Source organism: Sinohyriopsis cumingii, chromosome 8 (assembly GCF_028554795.1).
Source record: "Sinohyriopsis cumingii isolate HCF-2022 chromosome 8, ASM2855479v2, whole genome shotgun sequence".
In the NCBI taxonomy this organism is placed as follows: domain Eukaryota; kingdom Metazoa; phylum Mollusca; class Bivalvia; order Unionida; family Unionidae; genus Sinohyriopsis; species Sinohyriopsis cumingii.
The window spans coordinates 57,588,808-57,602,493 of record NC_142968.1 but is presented as its reverse complement, the minus strand read 5'-3'; the positions used below and the strand labels follow the sequence as shown (position 1 = coordinate 57,602,493).

At 37.2% G+C, this 13,686-nt stretch overlaps 2 protein-coding genes across 4 annotated transcripts in view; one reads left to right on the top strand and one right to left on the bottom strand.

Annotated features, from left to right (window-relative positions):
* Window positions 1–1,422: 1,422 nt before the first annotated feature.
* Window positions 1,423–13,686, bottom strand: part of LOC149793595 (uncharacterized) — a 74,361-nt gene continuing 62,097 nt past the window's right edge. For all 3 annotated transcript variants that reach the window (XM_089967556.1, XM_089967558.1, XM_089967559.1), the window contains one exon: window positions 1,423–12,953. In XM_089967556.1, coding sequence (XP_089823682.1) covers window positions 7,804–12,555 — 4,752 coding nt within the window. In that variant the 5' untranslated portion in view covers window positions 12,556–12,953 and the 3' untranslated portion in view covers window positions 1,423–7,803. The remainder of the gene's footprint in view (window positions 12,954–13,686) is intronic.
* LOC149793596 (uncharacterized) overlaps window positions 12,237–13,686 on the top strand; it is a 48,832-nt gene continuing 47,382 nt past the window's right edge. The window contains exon 1 of the mRNA XM_089967560.1: window positions 12,237–12,364. The gene's annotated coding sequence lies outside the window, so the exon portion shown is untranslated. The remainder of the gene's footprint in view (window positions 12,365–13,686) is intronic.

Genomic DNA, 13,686 nt, shown 5'->3' with positions numbered 1-13,686 from the left:
ACACTGGCTTTTATCTACAAAAATGGTGATACACTCTTGGATAGAGAGGAAACTTCCATATATTATCTCTTACAAACTCAGCAGGGAAAAGCAATAACTGTCAAAATTCATACTAAGGGCTACTTATGATGAAGGAGTGGCCAAGTATTCCATAAATTCAGCGTTGTTGGCATATGTGAGTTTAGAATCGGGCGCAAGTTCGTGTAACTGAACGAGAATGGGATGTTACGCTTACCGTTTCATGCCGATACAAATGTTATTGTTTTTTTAAAATAAAAAAAAGATTTCTATTTCTGTTGAATAAATACTCAGTTAGTCTTATTCCATCCCTGTTAACCCTATCGTTTTCGAAAACAATGCTGGGAGCATGTATCCCGTAGCTGATATTTCGCTGCGATCGCGCGTTCATATTTCATTTTTGCGCGATTTTATTTACAAGCTATTTAAACCCATACCTCTAGTCAAAGGATGAGTTTTGGAATTCATCATTTCATCTTTCTGAGAGACCTCAAAACTACGATGGTAACTATAAATCACTTTCGCTACTATGGGTCTCGCCCCTGCGACAACGTCCTCTAAAGCGTCTCGCTCCTGCGACTCCATCCACGAAGGGGTCTCGCCGCTGCGACTGTCCACCAAGGGGTCTAACTCTGCGACTATGTCTACTAATGAGTCTCACCCCTTCAACTATGTCCTCTAATGGGTCTCGCCCATGATACTCCGTCTACCAATCGATCTAGCCTCTGTGACTCCGTCCACTGAGGGGTCTTGTCCTGAACCATACTCTCTGCCAATTTTATTAAAACGTTCTGCTATTTTAACCTACTAGAAACCTCTTTGTACTTAATATAATGATTGACTCCGTACGAATGAAATCGATAAACAGAAAGACAGAGGAAAGAACAAATATATGCATACATACATACATGCACGCACGCACGCACGCACACACACACACACACACACACACACACACATACATACATACATACATACATACATACATACATGCATACATACAGGCTATCACAATGGTACAGAATATTAGGAATAAGCGAGGCTTTAACAATGATACAGAATATGAATTCTTCTACTACAAGCTTTAATACCACCACCACCTCCACACCAACAAGTACTGATGTTACTACTATCCCTTTTACTAGAACTACAATTACTTCTACTACTTCCACCTCCTCCGCCACCACACCTTAGCCAACACCAACACCACTTCCACTGTTACAACTACTGTTTCTATTGTTACGGCTGTTACCGCCGTTGTTAGTTATGATGAATATCTCAATATCTATGGTGTCCATGCTGAAATGATCTAATATATTAACCATACTATTCAACATATTGTAAAGTCATGTGTGTACAATTGTGACCCACTCACAAAATTAGTATTAAAGACAAAACGAGACATTATTGCATAAATAATATGTATTTGTTATTCATATATCTATATTTATTTACATTCCATTGGAATCTCCGGATGAAGTTGTCAAGAGAAACTTCCCTTGACCGTTTACATCGAAACAAGAATACAATACCGTGATTATTCACATTTAAGCCGGTGCCAGAATGCAAAAATAAAGCTTGGAACATTGCTGAGGACATATTGAGTCAGAAATAAAGCTCAAGCCAACAAATTCCTTCATTGACAGATATTCTACGGCAATTGCCAGAAAAAAAAGATGATGTGCCTTTATTTTGATTTTAAAAAATATAGAAAATAAAACATTTCAAGTAAGGAAGCAATTATCCATTTATACGAATCATATCAGATGATGATTTGTTTTATCACCAATCAAAATTATCTTGTATTAAAACTTTGAAAACTCACTCAGTTTTAGAGACTCAGATCCTACTAGAGCCATCAACAACCAAAACCCTTTATTTAAAAAAACTAAGTGCGCTAATATTTAAATGGCAAGTCATTAAAATAACCCAAAAAATTGGACCCAGATCTATGTAAACCGAACGTGCAGGCATGTACTGTATTTATGCAACAATACTGGCCAAATGTATGATGCGGCTTATCACGCGAAAATACAGTAATAATATTCTAATAATTACGAAAAAATACGGAGATGCCACGTTCGAGGTGAATGGCCTCACAGATCGTATTCACATATCGATGGGATATATATATATATATATATATATATATATATATATATATATATATATATATATATATATATATATATATATATATATATATATATATATTTTCCATCACTTCTAAAATGAGTTTGGTCGTAGTTAATATTGTAATAAAACCTAAATACCACGTAAAATAGATGATCTTTTATAATGTTTCTATATATATATATATATATATATATATATATATATATATATATATATATATATATATATATATATATATATATATATATCCCAGATTTGTATTAATAATATCATTCCATTCGATCCATTTAGAAATAAAATCTTGTTTATCTTGTTTATAAAATACCGAATGAAATGAACCTCTCCCCAATGTTCGAAGGCTTACACAACTCGATTTTGCATCGAGTTATTTGTACTATGATTAGTTATTTACAGTCAGAAATTGGAAATGCAAATTAGCAACGTTATTTCATTGACTAAAAGTGTTCAAACAAAATGCACAGCGAAGTCGGTAAACATTTATTACAACCAACTCTTGCCTTCTGGATTAAAACCGTTTCTAGCTGAAAAGAATTTCCTGTTAGTGAATCACGATCCATATTGTTCCTTGTACGAGGTGTATTTTTGTTTTACAGAGGTCATATGCATGCTGTTATGAGAAGCAATTCAAAAAGTATTTAAGCATAAACGAGACTTAAAACTATGCAAAGATAATGAGGCGCCATTCACCAAGCAATACCGTATTTTTTCACATTGTAAATAAACACTATAAATCCAATACAATTAAATATATGCAAAGAGGTACATGGTATATCACAGTCTTATTCTATGTTCAGTTATATACTCAGATATACAATACTATAATAATAACAATAATAATAATAATGAGCACACTCCTTAAATGAGATATATACATTCATTGGCAATTGCATATACGACTTCAAACTGACGTAACAGCTTAACCCTTACATGACAACATAGGTAGGTTCTGTGTATAGCGACTGTCATTCCACCAAAGTTATCCAAAAGAATTGTGAAATTTACCTTATGTAACAAAGAATGAATAAAGTTCGTATTTTATCATAAGACTCTCCAAGCCATGAAGACGGAAAAAACATTTCGTTTTGTTTTCTTGGTTTTTGTGGGTTTTAACGGCACTTTTAACACATTATTGGTTATATCCTGCTGAGAAGATGGAAGCTAAGACGACGAAAGCAGTTTTGGGGTTAATCAAGGGGAAGAAGAATAAGCATGGTTCTTGACTTGAAAAAGATTTTTTTGTAGTTGCGGTCATGGTTAAGAGCACGAAAAGAAATAAAATGACTAACATTGGGTGAATCAGTCTGTTCCCTGTGTCTCCTTAACACTTTTTGGAAGTCTGATAGGCCTAACAATCGATCATTTTAAAATTCAGTCATATATGCGCATGGTTAATCCCGTTTGGATAAGCAAGGTACGATAACTTGTCGTAAGATCGATAATCTACTTCAAGTCTTTAGGTTGATGCTTGTGAAAACAAACAACATTTTATTGACCAAAATGGTAAACAGTGTTCCCAAATACACTGAAGAGACATTTTGATTGGCTAAGAGTAGAAAGTAACCATTACTCCGAAGTTTGGATTGTTATGATCTCCTAGACAGGTTCAAACCATTTTCTAATACATACATTTTACAAACTGGTTTGCCAATTCGTTTGTCAGGCAATAAATATTTACTTCTCAAGAGCATCGATTATTAGAGCTGACATTTCTTGCATTCCTAGACTGACATATTAATGGTCTGTCCAGAAAACCCTCCAACCATCAAATACTGACATAGTAACAAAGAGTTGAAATCATGTCTTGGTGTCGAAAATAGAGGAGTGAATCTGAATATAAAAAATCACAAGGGGAAAAATATATAAATTATGTACCAGGACTCCTTTCCAGCAGATGCCATAAAATGCAGCTCATGTCAGAAACCATATGTCAAGACTTTTTAGATTATAGTTTCACAGATCATTAATACAGTCAACAGTGTACACTGCGCTCATGTTAAATTCTTACAAGGATTAGCAACAGCAGTGATGTGCAGCAGGTACTTGAGTATTACACGCAGTCAGCGGTAAACACAGTAGACATAGATCCGCCCTCCTCAACCCACACCCATAATGTAATATATGTTACTTGTTCTACCTACAATTACGTATAATTTATACCATCACATGTCTGCGCTCTAGACGACGGCATATAAAAATATACTGTTGCAATTCAGTCAATTCGGTGACTTTTATATACCGATGTATACGGCAAACACACACACAAATACAGATGATTCCAGAATTTAGGTAACAATTCACTTTCCAAGCCTGAGCAGCAGAAGACAAATACACCGTGACTTATGACGTGAGCGATACCGTACCAAACAATGTATTGGTGAAAGTAAATGGATAAGCTTAGTCACAAGTTTGAAATAGTCTTTCATTAAAAAAATTCGTCATAATGATGCATCCAGTTTATATCCAGTTTTTGAACTTTGAAATAAAATATTACCATCAAATTTCAAGTGAGCGAACCCGGAAAAAAACTTGTACTGTCCATACAGTAATTAAAGTACTCACCTGTATTATATATACAGTATTCAAAGTACTCATTTGTATTGTCTATGCATTATTGAAAGTACTCACTTGTATTGTCCATACAGTATTCCAACAGTACTCACTTGTAATCCCTGACATTATTCAAAGTACTCATTTGTATTGTCTATACATGATTCAAAGTAATCTCGTGTACTGTCCATATAGTATTCAAAGTAACAACTTGTATTGTCCATACAGTATTCAAAATACTCCTGTTGACCAATCAGTATTCAAAGTACTCACTTGTACTGGTCTGTACAGTATTCAAAGTATCAACTTGTATTGTCCATAAATTATTAAAAATACTCATATTGTTCATACAGTATTCAAAGTACTCACTTGTATTGTCTATACAGTATTCAAAGTACCAACATGTCTTGTCCATGCATTATTCAAAATACTCGTATTGTTCATACAGTATTCAAAGTACTCGTATTATGCAGACAGTATTCAAAATACTCACTATATTATATCATTCCCAGTATATATTCTACTACATCTTTTTAACTACTAAAGACTATTCAAACATACAATGAAAACAATACAAATTTTGCAAAACCTGTATTGTTCTTATATACATATATTAGCACAAAAATATCGAGACCATGCAGACATTATCTGGATTTGGTATTAGCCACAGGCACGTAGGATAGGCCTTTACACAAATAGTCTGTGCATGGTGAATCCCGTGCTAAGCTCCATACAGCTCGGCCAAAGAATCATTTGCATCTCTTTTATCCTTGATAACGAATTATCTTTGAGCAAATTAAATAGCATGCAGGCACATCTTGATGTTTCCAAGTTCACACACACAGTTTACGAGTCCATGCTGAGAAGATAGATATTAAGGTTGTAAACGAAGCAAATTTTGTATCGAATTCAGTCAAAAACTAGAATACATGGCATGACTACTGTCTTATTAATTAAAACATCTATATCATAAATATCATAACTTATTTCTAACACGATTCAAACTGCTCTCCATTGACGTAGGTGAACATTGCCATTGCCAGCACACTACATGACCCCGGAGTAAACCTCGTTCTGATTTATCGTTTTATTTATTTCTACTTTAAATTGTAGAGGGAAAAAATGATGAAAAGTGAAGAAAAAAAACAGTGGCAGAGTTATTGACTCATGACTAACAATTTCTAAATTTTCTTATATTTTCTGCCTTTGGAAATTAAGCAACAATTAAAAAGTTTATGCTAGAAAGTTGCAAATATCAACTTGTGGCAGTAGCGTTTCAACAAAAGTGTTAGTGCCACCTAGGGAGCAGTTTGAACATTCGTAATAACACCTCATGTCTCCAAATATCACGTCATGACGTAATGTACGACAAAGGCATAATGACCGAATTACAAGAATGTTTGATGAGAGACATTTCACTTCACTGTTCTGCCGTTTGGTCAAGAAAACAATTATTTCGCAATCTTAAATTAATACTCATTCGAAAATATTATTTTTAAATCGAGTCGAATAGTTTCAGTCTCGTCTGAGTGAGATTACCTGTTGATTTATTATTATTATTATTATTATTATTATTGGTACGTTTATTGAGATTCAATCCAAAAGTGTCATTTTGGATATGAAATAAGGAAATTATCATCAAACAATAACAAAATGATATCTATTATTCTGAAACATGTAAACTACTGAAGAACTTTTCAATAAACAAATCTACCAACTGAATTGACCAAATATTTGTGGCATCGTAATAGTGTTATTCTTGGTGGTTAAACACGTCAATTTGCACAATAAAAAATTTGAAGTCGCTAAATCACAGAACGTATCTTATTTCTTATCAATAATGCATATTGTTAACTGTATTTATACTTTCCCCTCTCGTTTGAAAAAAGTTCTTGAAATCTTCATTATTTCAATAGTATAGTGCCAATATTGCTTGTGTAATAAGCAGTGGTGGTGCGGAGGGGGGGGGGCAGTATTCTTAGGTGGAACCTGTACTTTGCTACAGAGAAGTCAGTTACAACGAACGACCCACCCACCACAAAAATATGATTTATGAAGTATTGCCCACGTTAAACTAAGTTTAAGGTGAAATACTATGAAAATTTCAGGTTAAAAAAAACTCCCGAAGTTACCACTTTAGCATTGCGCCCAGGGGATATTGCCCCTCTCATCCGTCTCCTCTAGCCGCCACTGCTAATGTGATGATTTTGAATAAACAAATCAAATAGATAAACATCTTTATCAAGCGCCTCATCAACAATTTAAATTTTACCTGGGAGTATGGACACAAAAATAGACGAATAATACGATCTAATACAGTACTGATGTTTTTTACCCGGTAATTTTCATAAATCCCCATCAATGTAAGAACCACAAATATAGCAAACTTATAGTATTTACAGATTTCACAACTGTTTTACATTTTCCTTATTTCATTTATTGGTGTATATACCATTTACGGGTTTGAAATTTGTTAATAACCTTTCCTGGCGAAGGTTTCAAGATAGTAAAATTAGCCTGCTTGCACATAGATTTACAATTTTACAAAGATTACTAGGCCCAGATTGGCCTATGATGCATATATGACAAGGTTTTGATGTTGCCCATATTACATGGATGGCTAGGCCCAGATTGGCCTATGATACATAAATGATTAGGTCTTGATTTCCCGTATTACATGGGTGGCTAGGCCCAGATTGGCCTATGATACATAAATGATTAGGTTTTGATTTGCCTGTATTATATGGATGAATAGATCCTGATTTGTCTGTGCTACAACTATGATTAGGTTCAGATTTGCCTATCTTACATAGATTCTTAGGTCCTGATTTCCCTGTATTCGTATAATTAGTTCCAGACTTTACATGATATGCAAATGAGGCTAGACTGAATACAGTTGAACAGTTTTATCTATTCGATCATTCTTCTCGAACACTGAATTCTTCACTAAAATTTCAAACACTGGATAATGAATGATACATAATCTATATCTTATACTTTTCACCTAGTGACACATATTTCTTCATGCATTCTACACAAATCGAAAACCCTTTAATGAATTTGGTCCTTTACACCAAGTTTTCATTTCTTGAGATAACTTGTGGCGAACTCCAATGGAGGGTCTTGTGATGGTTGAGGCAGGCAGTACTTGCTGACGGTCTGTTTCTTGAATTGGTCCTCGTTGTCCTGTTGAATAGAGAAGATCCTAGACCGCATATATACAAACGGTTTTGGCTTTTCAGTTTTCTTAGCCTCCTTTGGAGAGTCGTCTGGAGATTGGGCCTTTCTGGCCGGTTTTGGTGATTTGCTCGGAGACCTAGGTCTCGATTCCTGAGGTTTCTTTTTCTTCGAAAACAACTTTTCGATGAAACCCTTCTTTTGTTGTGGTTCGGCAGTTTCAAGCTGTTCAGACGAAGAACTTGATTTTCGTTCACGATCTGGCGTGTCTGGTACAACATCTATGGTAGGAATAACCTCTACAGTTGTTAAAATTGCAGGTGGTGATTTTCCTCCTTGATTGCTTTGCCGTGCAGGTGGAACCTTTATTTTGAGGGAACTGAAGTCCATCGCTTTATCGGAGGACGAGTTAGAGTTTGCAGACTTTGCTGAAACAAATGACGAATTTGAGGAGTCTGAACAAGAAGATGGGGTCCTTGTTTCGGTAATTGCAGGCAGTGGACGTTTATGATGTCTTGTTTTTGGCACAGTTGAGTAGAATTCTGGTGATTCCGGTGATGGTGGTGACTTATTGCTCACTGGGATTTTACTCTGGACCTTAGGTGACTGCTGTCCCGATTTCCTCATCATCTGAGCTGGTACAGTTGCAATGCGACCTGGAGCAGAAGAATGCCTAGAATGAGGTAGACGACTCTCGTTATTTGCCTGATTTCCGACCTTGGATTTAAGACTCTCGTGTTCGTTGGGACTGATAGCGCCTTTTCCTTTCAGTGTTGTTATCGGTTGTGCCTTTCGACCTGAGCCGCCTTCAGACGTGCCATCTTTTTGCTTAAGAAGGGCACTGGTTTGCTGCAGAAGTTCCATGACATTTTTACGACGCTCTTCTTCGGTTGTTTTGTTAATGGTAGACTCGGAACTTCTGCCAGGCTCTGTGTCAACGTTTTTGTTCCATGGCAGAGGCTCTGGTAGAGATTTGGAAGTTGGACTATGAAGTCTTTCTGATACATTCTTCAGTTTGTTTATACAGGCAAGCATTTTTTCGTCCAATAAAGACGAATCAGTAACAACTGCCATATCCTTCATTTCAGGCCGATTACATAAAGGGGCGCGACTTGTTCTTGGTGACTTTGCTGAGTTTTGTTTCTCACCAAACATAGCCTCCGCATAAGCTTTCATATGGCCAGTGTTGGTAGATTTATCCGTTTTAGGAAAATGCATAGTCATTGTGCTGGTTGAGAACATATGTCTGATTGGGGTTGATGTTTCTTTCTCGAAAGTTAACTTTGGCACCGTATTCACAGCCACGTCAACCAAGTTACCCTCCCTAGGTTTACACAGTACAAGTCCTTCTTCAAGATCTTGAACAAGCAGTGAGTCAATATCAATCAGTGCAGACGATACTAACGTCTGCGTTCCCGCCTCACACACAGTCATCATTTCCTCAACAAAGTTTTCCTCGAAAGTTCTCAATGCTCCATATGCAGAATAGTTGGAGAAGTCTAGAGCTATTTCAGGGACAAGAAATATTTCGTCAACGTCCATTTCACTTAATAATCCAATATATGGCTGAGTGTCTGTCATTGTTGCTGCTTCTGTGTAGACAGGGCCTTTATATTCGGTATCTTCTTCAAATTCACCAGACGTTGCTATACATTTATCGTACATCGCAACCAAAGACGTTTGAGTGTTACGATCCATTAAGTTCCTTTCTTTTGTTAAACCATGGGCCATTGTTCCACAATCTTTAGTTTCCGGTGGGGATGGCGACGTCGCCCTATCCGTAAATATTTTGTCTGACATGATAAAAGGTGACCCGAATATAGAGAGTGTATCGTTGTTGACCAGTTCCCGAAGAGGCATGTTGGCGTAGATCTGGCAAGTATCTGTTCCATCCAGACCTACAGCAATAGACTTGCAACCGAGTAATGGCATTGTGAATAAATCGTTGTCTGTTTCAACGGCTGTCTCTGTGAAGCATTGAGCTTCCGTCATAGTCTCGTTAGTGTCCATTGTAATATCAACAGACGTCTGCGCATCTTCGAAATTCACTCTCTCCGTCAGCGTTTCATTATCTGCGACAACAATAACAGTCTCCGTTTGACTATCTTTCGTCAGTATGAACTCTGTGTATGTTGACTGGTCCATCTGAGTTACAGGGTTGGTTGTGACCGACGCCTCCATCGTGGCCGGCCTTGCCGGACTAATACCCGTATTAATCATCTGCGGTCGCGGGGTGACTGTCCATTGGTCCTTAAATAATGCTCGAATAGTACCAGTTTCCTTATCGGATCGTTTAACTGCCTCAGTTTCAGTGGAAACGTCAACTTTTGTAACCTTAAGTGCTTCCTTTTTGTTCTTCTTTTCCTTCTTGGCCTTCTCTTTCTCCTTCTTTTTGGCTTTCTCCTTCTCCTTCTTCGATTTTTTGTCTATGTCAGACTGAGTCACTTCAGCGTCTGTGCCTGCACAATTGGCGAGCATGTCTTTCTCCATAGGCAGTGTGATGGTATCCACTGTCCGGGTTTCTGGTAAAACCATCACGCCCTGTTCACAGTAAACCTTTTGTGGCATGTCTGTCCCACGGTCATAAGTTTCACAACATTCTGTGATCACAGACCGCTCGGTTGTTTGTATTAAATCTGTCCATGTCCCCAAACTTTCAAATGTTAATGTGGGCATTGTTGTCTCATTATCGATATATGTCACTTGTGGGGTTGAAGTTCCTTTGTTTCTTTGCCCAGCATAATCTGTGGCAATGCCTTTTTCTACTGTTACACAACTATTTGTCTGCGACGCAAACGCCCGTAGCTGTGGATATGTTATTGTGGCACTGTCAACCAACTGGATAGAGTCTGTATTTGTCATTGTATCATTCGTCCTGACACATCGAATTGGATACTTTGCTAACGTTGCTTTAGAGCACATTTCAGGTTTCTTGAGGATCGGTTCAAATTCAACTGGGTCACATGCAGCATCAGCTACGTCTACGGGTTCAGAAACCGAACGAAGTGGGCTCCTGCTATGGCTTCTGCTCGAACTCAAGCTGTCATGACTTGACACACGCAGTAAGGTCTCATCCCCATTCCTGTCGTCGATCAAAGACATGTCTGTTTGAACACGTCTACTCCGGATGAAACTTCGCCGTCGTCTGCGACTATTGTCACCAGAATCGAATATTATTATGTCCTGAATTTTAGGCGGATCTCCATCAATAACCGGTATCGAACTAAGGTCTGCTTCCTTCTTAAGCTCAGCACAGCATTTCACACAGATGCCAGAACTAGTAGTTCCAGCACCCGAAAACACTTGCAGTCCTTTATCTAACAATGCAAGGGTTGTCGTGTTGACGCTGACATCACTGGTTGACAGTGATCTTCGTTGCAAGTAGGTAGTTTGTGCAGTTTTACTGTTACCACTTTCGGTTATTCCATTCATATGTTGTGATTCAAGTAGTTGTGTTTCCGCCATAACCAAGTCAGAATCACGAGGAAACTCCGTTTGTGTTTCAATCTCCTGCGTCGGGACCATCATCTTATACAAGTGTTTTTTGTCTCCTTGTGATCCCTTCTCGTTACCCGTTTCTAGCTCGTGTATATTCCCATTCATGACAGCTAGATATCCGTGCTTTACTGATCCTGGAACAAACTTAATTTTATGTGCCAGATTTTCTGGTATTGGAGGCAAGGATGGTTCAAGAAGTGTAGATAATTTTGACTGTAACTCTTTCTTCAAAAGTAAAATTTCTATCCCCTTGTCGTTCATAATTATATCTCCGAGATTGCAAATACTTTGCAAACCCTCGAAGTTTTCTTGTAGCCATTCTTTATTTTGTAGAAAACTAAGAACATCACCACCAAAATGAGCATCCACGTATTGAATTAGACTCTTCTCAGTCGAACGCACCTGTGAAATATAATTGATAGCCAAATCCCGAATGTTTTCTCGTGTGTCCTTTAAAACACTTTCACAGTCTCTTATCAGAGACAAGCAATCTTGCACATCTGATAATCTATTTTTACACTGAGAGAGCAATGCCTCCAATGTATTCTTGTGTTTCGAAAATCCATCACTAAATGAAGAGATTTCATGGTCCCTGTGTTCCTGAAATGTGCAGACGACACATACACACTCATCACACGGTTCGCAATAGAATCTAACAATTTCCTCTGGATGAGTCTTGCACTCTATATCTTTCTCCCCTTCTATATCAATCAAGCTGTGATTCTGAGTGACTCGAGTTGTTAAATGTAATTCTACACACGATTTACACAGCAGCTTGGCGCAGTCAAGACACTTGGAACAAGCCTCGTTTCCACGCCGCTTGTCTGATATACAAATTTCACAAGGCGGGATTTTACTGGGTCGTCTTCTGTCGACAGCATCTGTCAGGCTAGACAAAAGAAAATTATCTGGAAGACGTTTGATACCACCGGAAGGAATTTCGGTCTTTCTTCGGCAGAGAGGACAGGTAATGTATCTGTTGTAAATCATAAAGCGGGAACTTCTGCTGCTATCCGAATCCACGTGCTGTTGTAGGCAATGACTACAGAAGGTATGTAGACACACTAGTGTTTTGGGATCCTTATAGGACTCCAGACATATTTTACAATGCAGGAATTGGTCACTGATTTCTTTCATTAATTTATTCCCACTAGCCATGTCGAGGAAAGAAAAGTACAACTTTCTCGATGTTATCAGGTATTGGAAAGCGTTTTCTGCTATTAACTTGTCACAAGCTATAACTCTTCTCGCTCCATCATGATTTCACATCTGTTAGAATCATTCTAGGTAGGAATAAATCTGTTCTTTCGGTGACTATTTCCATCGCTTTCATTAGCAATCTGTGAGGGCCTGATATAATCTCGACAATATATATATACTATGTAAATTGTCCGACCCCTACCTGATTCAAGGCCGGAACAGCCAGTTTTCTTCTGATATTAGTGAACACCCTGATACCAATGATAACGGGAAAAAAACATCTAATCACTTGCCAATGTTTGCTGCTCTCCGCGTGCCGGTGACGTAATTTCCGCCAGCTCAAAGGCTAACATCTTCTGAAAAAGAGCGAAATAAGAAAATATAGCTGGAAATAACCATTCAGTACCAAATATTAGATAAGTCAGTCCTGAAAAGCTGATATAGCGATAGATGTTCATATAACTATCAAAACAGAAGAAAGATTTGTCTTGTGATAAGTCTCGCTTTCTTATGATATTAAACATTATTTTGAGAGGAGAATATAAAAATTATAACATGCCACTGCGGGAAACCTCATGTGTTATCAAACAGATATGAATGTCGTAAGCAACGGAATATTAGTTAAGCATAAGAACTAAGGATGTATGTACAAAAATAATCGCAGGAATCAAAGAAAAATAGATAGCTTTTTCAGACAACATGACTATGCGGTGCGCTCCCAGTAGCATGTATAGATATAAGAACACGGGATATTAGTCTCTCTCTCTCTCTCTCTCTCTCTCAATATTAACCAAAACGCACAAACCTTTTTACCTATGCAGTATGTATGTATGTATGTATGTATGTATGTATGTATGTATGTATGTATGTATGTATCAATGTATGTATGACTAACTGACTGACTTTCTTTATTTCCTCTTCAGAAGAGATTTCATTCGGTTCATTTTTCGTTAATACAGAAAAGATAGGAACATAGCTTGACATTAATGGACTTACAGTACACTATATATATATATATACATATATATACATATACATATATATACATACATATATGCACATACATATATATGAGTACATACACACATA